The following is a 16,796-nucleotide window of genomic DNA, read 5'->3' on the forward strand; positions in this document are numbered from 1 at the left end:
GATTCAGGTTTCCGCTGGATTTCTCAATACGTAAGTCCTGTGCTCCATTTACCTGGTACAAATACTAACGTACATGCAGATTTGATGCGCTTTGGACCGGAGGTTGTTTTTTACGGTGTGCACGTGGACCATGCAGTCGATGTTTGACTTTCACTTAGTTTTCTTGCAAATGTTATCTTTGCTACAGTGGTCGGCTGCCACAAACAAATATTAGAAGTAGTAAAGAATGTTTAATATCTACGTGGCATTCCCCGTGTACCCTTCGATAAGCACACCCAAAACCCAGGCGTTTCCCAGCAGGTATATTAATCCCCTCGCCCAGAGAGAGCGGAATACGTTCTCGCCAAGGAATTCAAGTTTATAGGCTTCCATAAGCCACAATGCTTGAGTCAGCACCCACACAACTACGCATGCGCCAGCTGCCCTCGACGACAACTTCAAACGGTAAGCAAAGAACGGAATGAAAACGAGGTACCAGAGAAAGTATTGTGACGTGCAGACTCTATTAAATAGAACAAATGCAAAGGTTTGCACAAACCACGCAAAGGGAAGGTCAACCATTTTTTGTCCGAGCACGAAGCCTGAGCCGAGAGCTAACCCAAGTTGTGGTATGAGGCTGAGAGAAGGAGACCATAGAAACGATGATATGGTTGAGTCTATGGGAGACGAATAGGAAAGGTATATCGAGTAAAAGTACGGCGAGAAGTTGTGCCTGTGGTCGAGCCGGTGGAGGTGATATAAGTATGTTTCGTAGAGGAAGGGGTAACCCCAACTGCAATAGCTCGTCAATGCAAGTCACAAAGGATTATTGATATCTTACATGGAATAACACACACCGCACAATGCGAAGAATGTGCCCGCACTAATTGCAGTGAAACGCAACGTCCGGTGGTTGACAAACCGGCGAAGACAACCCTGCGCCGACGGAACCTGGCCCCCTAGAACACCAACGCAGCTAACGCCATAGATTACAGGGTATATCTTCCAATGCGTACTGAGTCCGAGATAAATAGCGGCGGCGTCCCACCGCGATTCCAAGGCGCTGACAAGGGTTAAGAGAACGAAGGTCGTAAGAACGGATTCAGAAGATCCGCGTGTCGATATACTGAAGACCATAGGGTTGAGAAGATGAATGGCAGCAAATAGTATTGCGCGACGTTTAATGTTAGGTTGGTTATCGTCCACTTGGTTGACCTGGTATGTGGAGGTGTCTGGTACTCGCTGGACAAGGGATGACCGTGATGGATGACCAGACGTTGCTCGGTAGATAAGGAAGCCGTTGAGTATATCACAGGCGGCGAAAAGATATTTTCCAAAAGATTTGTGGATAAACTCGTTGGGTGTAGCAAGCAATGCAAGCAAAGGAGTGTATCGATAGGTGTCCCTGTCATAAGGACTTCAAGCATCTATATGAGCAAAACCAGAACAATCGGGTTCTTAAGCAAATACAGTCGCACCTGCCGAAACGAATACCCAGCCAATGGGCTAGCGGGCCTGCGGCAACAGTGCCACCCATTCCGTATACATAACTGGCTGCATCGCTGAAGACTCGATAGTCTACGTCTGTGTACTTGACATCTGAACGGGCGTCATGCCATTCGCTGTACAGGATCAGTGCAACTCGGAGAGCTGCAGAAAAGACCAAAAGCCCAGGAAGGTCCGGGAGCCATCGGTCAAGTCTCGGCATAGAACAGTCAGCAAGTCCCCAGGGGCGAATGAAATATTGTGCAAAGCACGACGATATGGGTGGATGCGACGAAACCAACTTGAAGACGAAACGCCTCTAAAGTTAATACATGAAATGCTTCTATTGCTCGAGTGCTGAGTTTTCCCACGTGGCTCATAAATTCGGCTGTAATACTTCCTCTAGAACCTATGAGCTTGCCTGTGAGACTGGTTGCAAGTTTGTTGGATATCACCTCATGGCGAGATCATGACAAACAGACATCCATAACATTGTACCATCTTACAGCAACTCCTCGAAGCTTTGTTAAAGACATGACTAGTACTACGAGAGGACCAGACTCAGTCTCAACACCGGGTCAGCACAGGCCAGCGCCCTTGTTACGTCAGATATGCGCAACGATCGTAGTTCCCACCCTGATTGGCTCCCCACCAAGGTGGGAATAGATGAGCTGTTCCTGCCGCACCTTGCACAGCGAACGAGAGGATGAACACCATGACTTGAGTTCCACCGTCGAGGGCTGTCAGGTTTAGGTGAGCTTTACTTTGAAAGGTAGACCTAAGGAAACGAACTATGACTTACCGGCGCCAATGAGGTAGTTGTATTTGACGAACCACCTAGGGTACCTGGTGCGAAGGTAACCTTGCGAAACGAAGGCGATAATATAGTACACCATAACAGAAGAATTGATCCCCACACAGAGATAACCAATGTATGTACTAAACATCAAAGCAGCGTAAGCTTGAAAATAATTTCGTTGCATTGAGATGGTAGACATACCAGATGATTGGGGTGTAAAAGAAATCCATCCGAAGTTTAGGCCAGTACTGATGCGCAATCCAGAAGGGAACGGGGGCAAATAGTCCGACAATGTAGGACCATGGCACCCACTGATAGCGCTTGCCTACAGCAAACAATTCCTGGCTAAGCCCTCCCCAGGCAACAGCTTGAGAGTTGTATTGCTGGGGCTGTTGCCCGGACCAGATGTTCGTCCCTTGGACAGACAACAGAATCTCGAACTCGTTGGTGATGATAGAGTTCATGAGGACTAGTCTCTATTCAGATAAGATAAAAGTGTAAGCGATTGAAAACCAACCATAGTTAAGTACAGCCCCCAGTAATGTCCCGATTATTTGTGCGACAAAAGACGCACGAGGAGGGACCTTCGCATCTAATAATGTCAATCAGCTCAAAAGTCCTTTAAGCATACATATGTGAAAGCTTACATTGTCCGATCTTGAGATCACGTAAGAGTAACTGAGCTTGAGAAACGGTGTCTGTTGGCAATGAGAATGCTAGCCTCTCACAAAGCAGTGGCGATTACTGACTGTAGCTGTACAGGACAAAGTACATATTCGCCATGGGCTTTCCGGGGTGCAAGAAACCTCCTATCATTTGTACAAAGGGCTGGATGGAAAGGCCGATACCAGTGATGGCATATAATGCACCGAAGAAGAGGATGGAAAAGACAGCTAAGATCACTGATATCACAAATCCCCACCTGCGTAATAAAACCGTCAGGATCCAGTCCGAAAACAAAAAGGGGGAACAAAAAAGAAAGAAACGCAAAGCTCTCACCATGGAAGGGTCGAGTCGCTTTTGTATATCACTACGAGAGCTATGATAAAAGATATAAGGAACGTCAAATAGTACCAGCTGTCGGGCGCATCGGGATACTAAAAGGACACATCAGCCGAGTTTCAGACATATCTTGTGGTTCTCGCTTGGACCATACCTTGAGCATTTCAACATAATGGGGGTCTAAGTCCTGAGTGTTCTTCTGATCTCGCATCCCGTCATTCCTCCAGAATTTCCAGTCAAAGTTGGCCCATCGCTCTTGAACTCCTTTGACACTCATCCAACTCCAAGCAGAGCGAAGATCGTCACGATTCCAGAGTATCAAATGTGTGATTGTCGCCGCAAGACCCAGGTTAGTCACTAAAAGCTCTATGACCCAAGTCGATGCATAGTATGGCAGGCCCTGCTCAGCCAACAGTGTTGGGTCGACTTCGTAGTTGGCATTGAGAATCAATGACTGGTTATATATAGTACCATTCTCATAAAACAGCAATTGCGAAAGCTAGAATAGAGAGTGAGGGGTGTTGACTTTGAAGCGATGTAGCACGTACAAATGGGAAGTTCTGAGCCTGCCACACATTCCCGTAGAAGATGCCAATAAATACGACCCTAAAGTGGTGTTAAATCACGAAATGAGACGCTGGTGGAAACATACATGCAAAGGACATAACCGATACATCCAGAGACCTAAATGGCTTTGGTTAGAAAATGTTTATGGTTACAGGAAATGGGTCAACATACCTGGGCATTGAGCGGGATAGACATGGGATTGACACCTCCGGATATATACTAAGGGTGCCCTAAGCCAACCGTAGGTTACCTAAAGAAAAGCTGCTTACCTGCCAATCAAAGCATATTGATAGTAGTCCTAAACCCTCATTGCCATCGCTGCCTCCGAAGACTCGAGAAACAAAAGCGCTATTAGGTGCAGCGAGGCAGACTACTGATAATCCGGTCAACAAAGGGAATATCCACTCGGGTAAGAGCTCCCAGAAGAAGATACTGGATCGAAATCAGCATTCGTACCATTGTTATGCAGCGGGAAATCTCACACAAAGAAGCAAATGTAAAAGACCTTGAGTTTCTTGCGTGCCACCGCGCCGTCAAGATACAGCGCATCAAACATGGAAATCAGCGGCAAAACGGCTGGATACAACATCTTTGATGGATAAAGTAAGGTTGCTAAGTTCAAAGTTAACCTCAAGTCTTTTTTATTATGAAAAGAGTCATACTTCGGAGGATACCACCGATGCCGTACCCTAGCAGCTGGCTTGAGAACAGCAAGAATATTGACGTTCCCGCGTTGGCCTCAATGTTGTAATACAACCTTTGGACAGCAAGCACTTCTGTGGCGAGCGCTGAATTGGCAGCGGCGCTGGCCATAATGATGACAAACGCGTTCTCCTTCTTGTTAAAGGGGCCCTACTTGGATTGTCAATGTCTAACGAGTTCAGAAGGAATTAAGGCTGACAGGGTTCAACCAATGAAAGTAGCCGTGTCGAGGAATGAACGTTTCCATAGCAAAGCCGATAATGTACGAAATGATGGCAAGGAACATCAGCGACACTGAGACCGTTTGCTGAAGCGTTTGATCAGCTCAAGTGCTACTAGACAAGGGTGGGGCATACGGGCTTAAAGTAGTATATCTGAGCTTTTGGGGGAATCAGCAGCCGTTGGTATAAGCAGTAATCATCAATTAGTCTAGCTTACCCAGCGATCCTCCGAAGGCGGATAAGCCAATACCGATGAAGAAGGCCCTGGGTGTCCATGGATTAAGAGACGGGTCGTCTTCAACAGATATGACATGGGTAGCAATGTCTCTCTCGTTTACCAGTACCTTCCCTTCCTCATCCACGTCAGCTATCGGAACAGCGGCTTCAAGCTCGCCCACGATATCGAAAGGCTCGATCTTGGAGACGGAAGCCTTTTCGTCCGTGCTAGGCGCCTTCTCGCTCGAGGGCGAGGGCACGTTGGCAATGTTATGAATGACTTCGTCCGGTGTCGCCATAATGTTGGTGGGGTTGCGGCAGACCAGAGGTGAAAAGTCATCCTAGTTATAAATGATCGCAGCGTCTCTGGCCCGTGGATTCGGACGAGCAGATAAGACACTATTCTCGTGCTCAGCTAAACGAGACGGGAGTTGTGACGCATGACTGGATGACAAGGACGCCGCTGAAATCCCATGGTAGGATGGCTTGTGAAGACATGTGCCGGGGTTTGCACATCGGAGGAACGGTAAGCCAAACATGCCCGGAGGGCGTAGGCCAAGTTTGGTGCATGCCAGCGCCCGACAGCTGCCTTTGTCTATGAGAATACCATCACTTGGATTAAGGCTGTTCGCCTGGCCTGAGACTACTCAAACGCGATGAACTGCAGGATTCTCCGCTTCTGCTCAATACAAGAGCCATCTTTGTACGAAACCTCTGTTCGTATCATGCATCGTAGTTCTCCTGAAAGGGATAAAGATCAGCGTGTAAGAATGACCGGAGTAAGTTAGGCATCAGCACACGACTCAAACCTCAAAAGGAGCTGTCAGAATTAGCAGCACGGTGACATTCTGGTAGGCTCACTCACGAGCCTGCCATCGTCGCATGTGTGCCTGAAGATAAGCTATGGGAGTACTTACTATCCACTAAGCGACTTGTGTCTCAGCAAATAGCGAAATGAGCCGGGCCGCCGAGAAAGAATATCTAGGCCACCACAAGGGTTTGTTTTAGGTGTTTGCGCGGGTGTCTGAGGGGAAAGGATTATCCTCATTATTCGACATTGGACCGAAAGAGCAATCTGAAACCTGTGAGGTAAACCCAAGTGCAAGCAAGCCGACGGCCGGGGCAGAAAGGCATCAGGCGAAGTAAGTAGTAGCCGTAAAAACGAGTTATCAAGTCATCCTGAGCAAGGGTGAGCTCACCAGCTCGGAGCTGGCTATCATGAGAGTTGAAGTGCGGCTTCACATATCGAAGAGAACGTGGAACCAAGCTCTGGTAGACGCCATGCAAGGCTCCAGGAGACCAATTAATTTGAGCTGGGAATTAGTATTCTTGAACATGTTAGTGTAAAATAGATACTTCGCGATCGGATGACCGCATGGACCATACTTGATCAGGAGCTGTTTTTATTCGCGGGCCTATATATATGCAGGACGACCATGCCAATAACCGCAAGGATAGTCACAGAGCATGCATGAGATGGTGGTTTGTCTCAAGTAGTTTTTGTACAGATGATATATTATAACTAAAAAGAGATGTGGACAAGCGAGCAAGCGAACAGCGACGTCGACATCGACATGTATCGTGACATCATGAACGTGTCGAGTCTCGACCACCAGCCTCGTGACTTAGCAGCTACACTTACTCTCAAATGACCATCCCCACTGCTGACGATGGTCGTCTGCTCGTCCAGATAGGCTCATACAACACTAACCTCCAGGGAGGAGCTGGCTTACCTCAGAACCTTGTCGACTGGCTCGCGCCGACGCTACAGGTGTCCAGCTTCCTCGCTCGTGGTACTCATGCTCCCGACATTGTCGCCATCGGCTTTCAGGAGCTCCTGCCCCTTCACCTTGGCCGTAAGCTTCTCTTTCAAGACTACCTTTTCCCGTGCCTACTCGTGGAGGTAGCTAACATGTAACACCAGTGTCGGGGCTCTCTAAATCTATCATCAGCGAGCGAGACAAACACATTCGCTCCCAGATCGAGGCTCATGCGCCAGGCAAGGAGCAGTACTCTCTCGTGGCACGTATTGTCAATGTCGGTGTCGCCCTCCTCGTCTACGCCCGTGATAGCGGGGCTGCTCGCTCCATAACCGACGTTCAGACCCAGTGGACCGGCTGTGGTCCTGGTTTTATGGGCAACAAGGGTGCCGTTGGAATTCGATTTCGCGCCTCAAGGAGTGGCGACGATCCCGGCGAGGTCTTCACGTACGCTCCCAAGCTGCCTCATACTTCCCGGTATCTCTGATCGCACGTGTTCACACATAGGTTTGTTTGTGCCCACCTTAATGCACATGAATACAACCTCGACCGTCGGATAGCGGACTGGAACCACATCGTTGCATCCCTCCTCTTCCCTCCGCTTCCTGGCTCTGCCGAGTCGGCGGGCCCTACGACACTGTATACAACCTCGCATCTCTTCTTCCTCGGCGATCTCAATTTCCGTGTTGTGGTCCCACCGGACCAGCGAGCGCCCGGCGAGTCTCAGCCAGCGTACACACTTCGGATGCTCGATGACGAGCCGGATCGGGAGCGCCTCAAAGAGTACGACCAGCTTCTGAATGCACGGCGCGCAGGCCGTGTTTTCGTCGGCCTTCGTGAGGGCGCATTTTGGACTTTCAAATGCACGTATAAGTACAAGCTCGGTGAAGTGGAAAAATACAGGTGAGCAAATCTGCCCTATGTGAAAATGGGCCCGATAGGAACAAAGGATGTGTATAGCGACAAACGAACTGCATCGTGGACGGACCGTGTACTATATGCGACGTACCTCGACTCACCAGATACGCCCGAGAAATCTGCGATAACCAACGTTCTTTACACCTCTATCCCATCGTATACCACCTCTGATCACGTATGCCCCTTCAACTTTTTTCGGCCTCTCATGGGATGACTGCTGACTTGATTGCCACAGAAGCCCATTGTCTGCCTCCTACTTCTCCCTCCACCTGTCGCCGCCGAATCATCGGCCATTAATGCCACAGTGCCCACCTTGAAGCTACCCACAGAGTATTCGCCATGTCCGGATCCTCACGCCGCCCTCAAGCGGTACACCGGCCGAACGCTAGATCGTATCATTGGTTTCGCCTGGTGGGCACTCACACTCATCGGCGTGGGCAATGCCGCCGTTGGCGTCTTCAACTTTATGCTCGGTCTCGCAGCATGGAAGTGGTGGCCTCGGGCGCCAGTCTCAGCTGTGTCTGCATAGTATCTCCCTAGTGTTCGCTTCCACAATCCTTCCTGTTTGCTTCCTATTTACTTTCTATTTACGTCATTTATTTACCCTTCTCCCATGGAACTGAAGCCAACACCAAGATCTCGAGGTGAAAGTCTGGTCAGGTCGATCTGCATTTCTTGTACATGTGCAAGATGTATCTACAGGCGTGTATTGTTGTATACATTATCCAAAAGATAAGCTATACCATAGAATTGATTGGACAAGTAGGTGATGAATGTAGTGAACTGATCGAGCTTTTCGTCTCGTAAGATGGTACCCTTCTGCATTGCACCCTCTATGCCAACTTACCACGAAGAAGTCCCTGCAACAGCAGTAACGCCTTCCTCAGTGACGACGATCGTCGGCACGTCACCTGTCTCCCCAAGCAGAGGCGCCTCCTCCGCGTCGCGCGACTCGCTCTCGTTTGGTAGGCGCACAAATGCAAGGAAAATCAATGCGCCTACGACAACACCAACAGAAAGGACGAGGATAGTGCGTGGTAAAGTCGCTACCGTCTTTGAGAACACGATACCGTACACCATAGGCCCAAGTATCTGCGCGCTATACGGTCGGAGTCGTACGTCAGCCTCTTCGCCCACGGAATCAGAGAGCACAAGACGCACCCGACGGCCTGGACGACGCTCAGCGCGCCAAACAGTCGGCCCGACTCCGCGCGTCCAGCGGGGTGCTGGCGGGAGTAAACCTCGAGCGCAGCGGCCTGCACAGCTGGCGAAAAACCGGAACCGCATGAGCCAATCAACGTGCCGACGGTGAAGACCGTGGCGTTGCCAGCGAATGCCATGACAGTGAACCCAATAATTTCAATAGCGAGCGAGACACGGCTAAGGGAAAGGTCGAATTGCGCGACATGTGCCTGTGGTTTGGAATTGGAGCTAGGACTGCGTTGGGAAGATTGTGACGGAATGGAGTTTAGTGCGTCCATGGAAGCATTCTCTAGCTGGATCGGAACTGGCTTGGGTTTAAGGAACTTGATCACAACTGCGCACAATTTAGTTCTACCTCGCTTATAATGACAACAATACGACGCGCTCACCAGGGAGGACAGCGGTTAGCAAGGCAGCTCGTACTAAGCCCGTCAATGACACAAAGTAGCTCAGCTAAATACGATATAGTGAACTTCAAATATAGTTATGAACCTCGAGATACGTACAGTCTCAGATGTCCAGCCAAACGTTTTCGATGCGTACTGAAACTTGAACGGCATTGATGCCTTGAATGGTAATAAAGTCAGATGAGTCAATAACGTAGAGCACCTGACTCACAATGATCGATACAGTCAATCCATAGCTAACAGCGAGATAGAGAAGGCTCCAATTACGTTTTGCTCGGCCTTGTTTATCGCTCACTGTTATGGGCCCCAGAACAGCAAGTGGAGTCAAGAACCCCAAGATGCCCGCCAGCACACTCAACAGTCTGACAGAGCGCACTTGAATCTTCGCTGCGGCAGCTTTTTTGAGCGCGGCAGAGCGGTGTGCAGCACGAGCTGCTACCCGTCGGGCGGGTGTGAGCGACTCAGGAACGATGGCATTAATAAAGACGATATAAGCGGCATGAACTGCCGCGGCCAGATAAAACACGGAAAGAGTTTGCCCAGTTGTACTGATAAGGATACCTCCGATAAGTGGACCCAATGCCATGCCTGAGAACATAAGACCAAGATTTAGAGAGAATGCACGCGACCTATAGGCACGGCATGATTGAGCTGCAGACTCTCATTTAGAGGCAATGCAGACAGACCGTGCGCTTGGATCTGTACAATCGGCTATATACCCGTGCAAGGCACCAACGCCGGCGGGTAGTGCTTATGAATGTAGCTCAAGGTAAGCCAGTTGCAAACATTCCAAGATAGTGACAGCGTACCACCCAGAAAGCCTTCCAGGATACTGCCAATGATGAGAAACCAGTAACCTCCAGGAAGATGGTCAGAGAAGAGCGCAGTTATGATGTAAACAATGTCGTTAATTAGGAGGCCAAACATGGACCAGGAGAGGATGGGGGTCCGTCCGATACGATCAGAAAGCTAGCTTGGAATGAGAGGGCGGTGTAGGGGCTGAGGAAGTGGACACACCGAGCCCCACCAAGCACCGGTAATGCAGCTCAAGATACCCATGGTCATTGTGAGCACTAGAGCAAGGTTGAGACCCAATATACAAATGACACAGAGAAACCTTGGTATGAAATTTAAGCACCTGCGGAGAGCTGAGCAACTGCTGCTTGGACAGTCGCATCTTGGGAGCATTGGGCATGCGTAGGGACCTCGCCAAAGAATAGGGACTCGGAGTCGGAAGTATTGCCTGGTGGGTGCGCACGGCAGACAAGGGTGATGTAGAGGTCGACGCGGGGCGCGATAGTCGATGCGAAGCCAATGGACGCGAGAGGCATGCCAATCATCATCCTATGCGGAAGGGAATGTCAGCCTAGGGTCGTGTGGGCGCGAACACGGATGGGCAGACCAAATGATGGAAGGACGCCTCCACCAAGGACGCTTGGCCCACTCTGCGACTTGGCGGAGGTGCTCTGCATCGTCAAGTCCGCTGAGGTCATCGAGGTCCTCGAGAGGCGGTGCAGGGTCCGAAGACGAGTCGGAGGTATGGGGATGTAAGGCGCCATGTATGATCTCAGCGGCCTGCTCGCTGACCTGGCCACCGTCGGCTACGAGACCGTCTATGGGGGGCACGTAGCGTGTGGAGGGCGGGGAGGGCATTGTGGGTGGGGGAGGAAAGGGGCGTGTTTTGTGTGTGCCCGGCCAATATTTAGATGCATCGAATCATGGTTGGAACGAGATCGACGATACCAGTCAGCAATATTCCAAACCCATATCCATATGTGCAGAACAACAACCGAGTTAGTATGCCGAACCCCGACACCCGGGGGATTCTGCTTCCAGGGCATAAGCACGCTGACCACAATGCCTGATCTAAGGAACAGATCTAGAAAGGCCTTGACTAACGTTCTTATCTTATCGCTACTTGTATCCACTCCCGCATCCAAGAGCTAACCATGGTGAGTATAGCCAGTCCCTCTCCACACTCACTAAAGATGCGCGCTCCAGTCCCGTACAGTCGACATACCCGATGCTGTCAAGGCTTCCCTCCGCAAGTTTCGCTTCGCCCGGAGGAACCAGGGCAGCGCTGCCATTGTCATCAAGATTAACAAGACCACTCTTGCAATGGAAGAGGTTGAACAATTCGACAACATCTCCATCGAGGATCTTGCAGAAGGTAACCTCTCCTTCATCATTTTATGGGAACATGTTATACATAGGTGCCTTGTAATCCTCTAGAACTCCCGGAGAATTCTCCTCGCTATGTTGTCCTTTCATACGAATTGAAGCACGACGATGGCCGCACTTCATTCCCCCTCGTTCTGATTAACTGGGCACCTTCATCTTCCGAGATCAGTTTAATGACCTTACACGCAAGTGCATTCCTCGATTTCCAAGCAACAGTCAGTTCATTCCGTTCATTGCCTCACCGCTCCCTGACACGGATCCGTCATCATCCCAGGCCGATGTCAGCAAGGTCATTGAAGTCAGAGATGGTACAGAAGGCCTCACAAAGGACATCATAGATGCCAAACTCCAGGGCAAGTGATTGGCACCCGATGCTGCATCGGGCATGCCACAGCAGGGTACATATATCCGCCTCACGACATCCTCACACCAACATCCAAACGTGTTACACGTTGTAGATCTATCTGTGGACTTGTATTATACTAAATGGCGACAACTTATATGGTAATGAAGTACTCGACCTCGGGAAGCTGCTCGTTGCAAGCAGGACTGTCTATTCCCTTGGAATGAAGGGATTTGTCACACGCCGAGGCGGCGCCTCGACCACAGCTGGCATCGTCTCTGCCATCTCGCGCGTCCCTGCAGGGAACGGCAGATCGCTCACTCCCCGCGGTAGCACCTTCTCGTACTCTCCTCGCGCATGCGCGTGTTTACCGAGCGCGACCTGTTTCTTCTTCGCGTCCCGCACCATCACGTGCGCATCATCCACGCCTGGCACCGCGCCCTTGACGAAAACAAGATCGAGCTCCTTGTCGACGCGGATAACCGCCAGGTTTTGGACAGTTGTGCGCTCGTTACCCAGACGACCTGCCATCTTCTTGCCTGGCCACACACGACCGGGGTCCTGTCCAGATAGCAACACTTAGATGCTAGACAGAGAGGTGGTGTAATGAGATAATAGCGGACCTGGTGTTGACCGGTAGAACCAGCCGAACGATGTGAGACGGAAACACCGTGACTGGCACGGAGACCCTTGAAGTTCCAACGCTTCATTGTACCCTGGAAGCCCTTTCCAATGCTTTGCGCGCCTTTGAGTGAGGGATATTAAGATGGCAGGTAATGACCAGCTTACGAGTTTGCAATGATGTCGACATACTGGCCAGGGACAAAGTGCATTGCTGAGAGGGTTGTTCCTGCGCGTTTTCAGCACCTCAAGTTACAGAACGAAGCGTGTGAGAATGTTTACCGACTGGTACATGCGCGTCGGGCGTGACTGGGAACTCGCGCACGGCGTACTTGCAAGGCACACCCGCAGCAGCAAAGTGACCTTGCATTTGATGCGTCGTCGTTCGGTCGGCACGGTCAGACGCGCCAACTTGCACGGCGTGATACTCGGAGCGGTCGGGACGGACGTGTACGACGTTGCGGGTCACCTGGCAGTTTTCAAGCTAGGATTCGAGCGGGCAAAGATGGGTCAAATGCAAGTCCATAGCAAGTGTCTGAGAATGAGGCGGACCTGGAGAACGGTGACGGGTACGCGAGCACCGTATTCGTCCCATAGGGCGGTCATACCGCGTTTGCGGGCGATGACGCCTGTCCGTATCGAGTTGGGCGTCCATTTTCCAGAAGAGACGGGTACGCCCTCGTCGCGAGAGGCGGGGTCGAATTTGGAGGGGGATGAGGCTTCGGTACGGGCCGCGTTCCTGAGAGAAGAGTGCAAAAAGCGGCGGCAGGCAAAGACGGGGAGGTCTGCGGCTGTGAAACGATGGGGCAGCATCTGTGTTGCGGACAGAGGGGCACCAGGGCACTGGAACAAATGGGCGAGGACTAGTGCCCAGTACTAGGCTAAAAGTATATACTAGGATTGCCTGGAAGACAGCTTCAAGTCGCGACAGAAAAATGTGTCCGCATATGGAAGGCCGCCTACCAAATCCGACAATGACGCGACGGTCCGAAGCCCCTTGGATTTTGGCCAACATCTTGTCCTGGATAGATGGAATGGAACATGCTCACTGGCCCTCGGAGCGTCAATCCGTCCCCATAGCCTCGTCTACAGATGATGTAACTGAGCGCGAGCCCGCCGTTCCTTGGGGAGCACCCGTCCTCGAACATGGCACCTTTGGGGCTGCTACACTTGTCCCATCCGACGGTCGCTTCGTCTGGCGTACCGCGCTCAGTACAACTCAAGGCGAGTGTTTTCTAGTCTGGTAAATCTCTCTTCACGCCCGAAACAGACAAGGTTCTTAGGGTAACATCCACGAACTATGCAACTGTATTTCCCGCCACCCGCTCTCCAGACACTCACCCTCAGACATCGAGACATACCCGTGCTGAGCATGCGGTACGCTCATTCGAACACGGAAACGAGATCATCTCTCATCTCTCCCCCCATGTCAGGCTTACTTTCTTCGCCGCTACCTTCCAGATGTCGATATCCCCGCGGCCCTTCTTCACAAGCAGATGGTAGCAGACGCTGCAGATTCGCGGAGCATCGACGTGTTCGATCCAGACGCAGGCAACCTGATCGAGCTCGCACCATCTCTCGGTACCCGAAAGGCCTTAATCCTTTTCCCAGTGGGCGAGCTTGGCGCGGATCTCAGTCTGTCGCACTGTGGTATTGCATGGTCGAAAGTTGCTAACCAACCATTCAGATGCATCCCTACTCGATTGCAATCCAGTAGATGGCTACCCCACACTCATCGCGTCTTCTAAACCGGCATACAACTTTCCGTCGCCTATCAAGCAGATTGTCCCTCCACCACCAGCTGCAAGGGGCGACAGCGGTATGCACATTTGTATCGTCCCTGTATCATCACGCTGAACTCCTTAGCCAGTTAGCTCTGTCATTGTGCGCACGCACACTGCAATGTCTCTCATGGCCATGTCTGAGCATGAATGTGATCTCACAGGAGTACAGCTGACTCCTCGTGCTGATATACTCCGCGATGACGTGCAAGGGAGACCTATCGTCGACGCGACATTGCTAAATGAAAGTGCGAACCTCCTCACAGTCACGGATAGAGGCCAAGTCTTTCGCGCCAACGTATATCAGGCTGGAAAAGTCGTGTGCGATCGGCGCTTTGTTGTCACGGCCAATATTTCACTGAACATGTCTTCACAGCCAGCCGCTTTTCCCAAATTCTCAACACAGCGAACTTGAAACGCTTAAAGATGGCTTTTGGAGATTTCTGCTTGATGCGGACGGTACTCCGGGTGCATGCAAGCTTGTCTCTCGACACGCAATAAGACACCTTGATCAACGAGTAGGTCGTCTTCCTTGCCTTTCATCATATTCAAACGCTACAATATATGCACAGTCGGCTGCGCCTTCCGTCGCCTTTTCTTTTGCGTCTGACAGATCCCCCATACTCAGTGCCGAAAGTTCTATTGAGGACCGCATGATTCGTTTAGCCACTAGCACAGACATCATATGGCTAGACGAACGGTTCGGACGTCAACCACTACTTCAAATCAAGCATGGGCGCGCTCATGACTACAAGTTGTCGTCGCAAACGATTGTAGTCAACGGCGGTAAGACATGCCACCCATCACACGATCGCCCGTGGTGCGAACTCAGTTTGTAGAGCCATACACTTTCCTCTCATCCCCGCGCAACGGCCTCGTCACCGTTTATGATGTCTCCCGCGATGCCAGTGGCCTCGTTTGCGCCACCTCCTTGCCGCAGATTCTCCCCTGGTTGCCCGGACGCACGCATGTGCCGCACCGCGGCGTCAAGTTCCTCAGCCACCAAAGCCAAGGTAACTCGCATGCATCGGCGTTTCAGCTCGGCTTGCAGTATGACGTACACCGCGTCGACATCAACCTCACGCGCTGGCATGCGGAAGCTGAAAATGAGGTCGAGATGCAAGATGTGTCGGATGGGCGAGCGACACATGTGTGGTCGCAGGCCATGCAGGAGGTGGACGTGCGTGGTCCCGCCCTGAGAGACATAGAACGTGCCACCGATGCAAAAAATTACACACGGCATGATCTTTCGGGCGCGTACGAGCGTAGGTTTGATGGGTGTTCTTCTCTTGTACTTGCTGATGTGTTCCCAGGAATTTTCAAAACTGAGGCTACAGGCCCGGATGCAGACGTGCCACACGCTGAAGACCTTTCAGAGGGGCTCGCTGAAAAGTTTCATCGCCTTGGGACAGCTGAAAGTCACTTGGCTGGTAGGCCTTTTACTTTGTAAGTATCTACGATGTTATGCCAGAGAAGACCTCAACGTCGCCTAGAAGTGACATCGTTCACTCTTCATTCGATGCCAACGGAGACGTATGTGCTCAATCCTTCTGGGAGCCGGGCTCGAAGCGGTCAATCGCTCTAATACGGGCCAAAAGCCTCTCGTGTCAGGCGCTGGAGGAAGGCGCTGCGTGGGGGCTTGACTTGCGGACACACCTGGCACACACGCTCCCTGGCATTGAGAACGACAGGGACTTGGATTATGGCATGCTTGTTGAGCGTCTGGGGAGTCATGATGTTAAGGTCACTTATGACAACGCCCAAGCCCTTCATGCTTGCCGAGAAGAACTGGCCACGGATCTTACCCTGGGGTCACAAGCATTTGCATTACGCGTCGATCCTCCCCCAGACACCCGTGTCAATCCTGCCAATGGAGAACCGCCACATGTGCAGTTCAACATCCTACGTCCTACAAGTACAGCCCACTACCGAACATCACATCTGTCCACCGAAGAGCTTGAAGAAGCCGCGCTGGATACTGATTCTCGTCCGCATATCGGCACACTCGGAACGCGCCTTCTGCTAGCGGACTGGGATATCGGTACATCTGTAGAAGAATACGTCTACGTCGATCCATACGATGAGGATGAGCTCGGGGCAGAGTCGATACCGACGCGAGCGACCGAGAGGTGGTCAACAGCCATGGCAGCCGCCGCTAGCAAGACTCGGCCGATGTCCAAGCCAACGATGCCTGATCATGCACCAAAACATGCGATTCCACCTGTCCTAGCAGCGCCTTCGGTTCCAACTGTTGCTCATGCAGGTGGGATGCCGTCGTTCAGCCAAGTTCCATCCACAGCAGCACGCATAGACGCTCAAAGCCAAGGACTCGTTACAAGCCACAGCCTTGACGCGTCTCAGTTGCAATCGCAGTCGCTGTCACAGCCTCAGTCGCAGCCGGAGATGTTTGCGAGCACGCAGGTTCTGCCTGGACCACATGGAGGACGACCGGGTCATCCAGGGAAGAAGCCTGCCAAGAAACGGATGGGAGGGTTCTGAGAACTGGCTGGTGTATTGAAAGTTGGAACGCGTGGATTGGTGAGTTTAGATGTTAATATGCTAGCACCTCAGCCACAATGCTCTATTTCATCGGGGGTATGGTCATCAAAGG

General features: G+C 51.4%; 6 protein-coding genes across 6 annotated transcripts; 2 read left to right on the top strand and 4 right to left on the bottom strand.

Annotated features, from left to right (window-relative positions):
• Nucleotides 1-86: 86 nt before the first annotated feature.
• On the bottom strand, nucleotides 87-1,687 carry CONPUDRAFT_117578 (glycosyltransferase family 50 protein; the record flags this gene model as incomplete). Its single annotated transcript, XM_007766500.1, has 3 exons — nucleotides 87-772; nucleotides 821-1,396; nucleotides 1,458-1,687. The coding sequence occupies 3 exons, from the start codon at nucleotides 1,685-1,687 to the stop codon at nucleotides 238-240; spliced, it is 1,341 nt and encodes a 446-aa protein (XP_007764690.1). The 3' UTR covers nucleotides 87-237.
• A 377-nt stretch (nucleotides 1,688-2,064) lies between these two features.
• CONPUDRAFT_117579 (OPT oligopeptide transporter) lies at nucleotides 2,065-6,020 on the bottom strand (the record flags this gene model as incomplete). Its single annotated transcript, XM_007766501.1, has 18 exons — nucleotides 5,837-6,020; nucleotides 4,973-5,780; nucleotides 4,891-4,913; nucleotides 4,734-4,841; nucleotides 4,495-4,684; nucleotides 4,315-4,444; nucleotides 4,102-4,264; nucleotides 4,004-4,051; nucleotides 3,918-3,949; nucleotides 3,814-3,871; nucleotides 3,420-3,764; nucleotides 3,263-3,360; nucleotides 3,013-3,185; nucleotides 2,911-2,961; nucleotides 2,781-2,855; nucleotides 2,465-2,732; nucleotides 2,267-2,403; nucleotides 2,065-2,204 (listed from the first exon to the last, which is right to left on the bottom strand). Exons 2-18 carry the CDS (start codon nucleotides 5,268-5,270, stop codon nucleotides 2,065-2,067), a joined length of 2,337 nt encoding a protein of 778 aa, XP_007764691.1. The 5' UTR covers nucleotides 5,271-5,780; nucleotides 5,837-6,020.
• A 566-nt stretch (nucleotides 6,021-6,586) lies between these two features.
• On the top strand, nucleotides 6,587-8,349 carry CONPUDRAFT_117582 (inositol polyphosphate phosphatase). The gene is made up of 5 exons (XM_007766502.1): nucleotides 6,587-6,827; nucleotides 6,896-7,178; nucleotides 7,239-7,634; nucleotides 7,692-7,824; nucleotides 7,885-8,349. Exons 1-5 carry the CDS (start codon nucleotides 6,620-6,622, stop codon nucleotides 8,176-8,178), a joined length of 1,314 nt encoding a protein of 437 aa, XP_007764692.1. The 5' UTR covers nucleotides 6,587-6,619; the 3' UTR covers nucleotides 8,179-8,349.
• CONPUDRAFT_79776 (MFS general substrate transporter) lies at nucleotides 8,302-10,924 on the bottom strand. Its single transcript, XM_007766084.1, has 9 exons — nucleotides 10,398-10,924; nucleotides 10,277-10,332; nucleotides 10,069-10,228; nucleotides 9,946-10,009; nucleotides 9,471-9,888; nucleotides 9,359-9,418; nucleotides 9,242-9,305; nucleotides 8,811-9,186; nucleotides 8,302-8,748 (listed from the first exon to the last, which is right to left on the bottom strand). The coding sequence occupies exons 1-9, from the start codon at nucleotides 10,588-10,590 to the stop codon at nucleotides 8,493-8,495; spliced, it is 1,647 nt and encodes a 548-aa protein (XP_007764274.1). The 5' UTR covers nucleotides 10,591-10,924; the 3' UTR covers nucleotides 8,302-8,492.
• A 264-nt stretch (nucleotides 10,925-11,188) lies between these two features.
• Nucleotides 11,189-13,227, bottom strand: CONPUDRAFT_97781 (mitochondrial 50S ribosomal protein L3). Its single transcript, XM_007766503.1, has 8 exons — nucleotides 12,957-13,227; nucleotides 12,687-12,888; nucleotides 12,573-12,633; nucleotides 12,407-12,518; nucleotides 11,715-12,344; nucleotides 11,492-11,655; nucleotides 11,261-11,429; nucleotides 11,189-11,211 (listed from the first exon to the last, which is right to left on the bottom strand). Exons 1-5 carry the CDS (start codon nucleotides 13,215-13,217, stop codon nucleotides 11,994-11,996), a joined length of 987 nt encoding a protein of 328 aa, XP_007764693.1. The 5' UTR covers nucleotides 13,218-13,227; the 3' UTR covers nucleotides 11,189-11,211; nucleotides 11,261-11,429; nucleotides 11,492-11,655; nucleotides 11,715-11,993.
• Nucleotides 13,228-13,378: 151 nt separating this feature from the next.
• CONPUDRAFT_162374 (uncharacterized protein) lies at nucleotides 13,379-16,756 on the top strand (the record flags this gene model as incomplete). Its single annotated transcript, XM_007766504.1, has 10 exons — nucleotides 13,379-13,616; nucleotides 13,675-13,781; nucleotides 13,838-14,039; nucleotides 14,092-14,223; nucleotides 14,275-14,506; nucleotides 14,562-14,703; nucleotides 14,758-14,971; nucleotides 15,025-15,450; nucleotides 15,499-15,631; nucleotides 15,679-16,756. 10 exons carry the CDS (start codon nucleotides 13,379-13,381, stop codon nucleotides 16,682-16,684), a joined length of 2,832 nt encoding a protein of 943 aa, XP_007764694.1. The 3' UTR covers nucleotides 16,685-16,756.
• Between the last annotated feature and the right edge of the window lie 40 nt (nucleotides 16,757-16,796).

Source organism: Coniophora puteana (genome assembly GCF_000271625.1).
Source record: "Coniophora puteana RWD-64-598 SS2 unplaced genomic scaffold CONPUscaffold_2, whole genome shotgun sequence".
NCBI lineage: Eukaryota > Fungi > Basidiomycota > Agaricomycetes > Boletales > Coniophoraceae > Coniophora > Coniophora puteana.

Bases quoted from the DNA above. Each gene is read 5' to 3' on its own strand.
- CONPUDRAFT_79776 (XM_007766084.1), bottom strand. From the start codon at position 10,590: ATGCCTCTCGCGTCCATTGGCTTCGCATCGACTATCGCGCCCCGCGTC. The intron at 10,010-10,068 runs GTACGCTGTCAC...TACATTCATAAG, and splicing joins CCTGGAAGGCTTTCTGGGTG to CACTACCCGCCGGCGTTGGT. The intron at 8,749-8,810 runs GTGCGTCTTGTG...CCGACCGTATAG, and splicing joins AGCGTCGTCCAGGCCGTCGG to CGCGCAGATACTTGGGCCTA.
- CONPUDRAFT_97781 (XM_007766503.1), bottom strand. From the start codon at position 13,217: ATGCTGCCCCATCGTTTCACAGCCGCAGACCTCCCCGTCTTTGCCTGC. The intron at 12,889-12,956 runs GTCCGCCTCATT...CTCGAATCCTAG, and splicing joins TACCCGTCACCGTTCTCCAG to CTTGAAAACTGCCAGGTGAC. The intron at 12,634-12,686 runs GTAAACATTCTC...GAAAACGCGCAG, and splicing joins CGACGCGCATGTACCAGTCG to GAACAACCCTCTCAGCAATG.
- CONPUDRAFT_117582 (XM_007766502.1), top strand. From the start codon at position 6,620: ATGACCATCCCCACTGCTGACGATGGTCGTCTGCTCGTCCAGATAGGC. The intron at 6,828-6,895 runs GTAAGCTTCTCT...ATGTAACACCAG, and splicing joins CCTGCCCCTTCACCTTGGCC to TGTCGGGGCTCTCTAAATCT. The intron at 7,635-7,691 runs GTGAGCAAATCT...GGATGTGTATAG, and splicing joins GGTGAAGTGGAAAAATACAG to CGACAAACGAACTGCATCGT.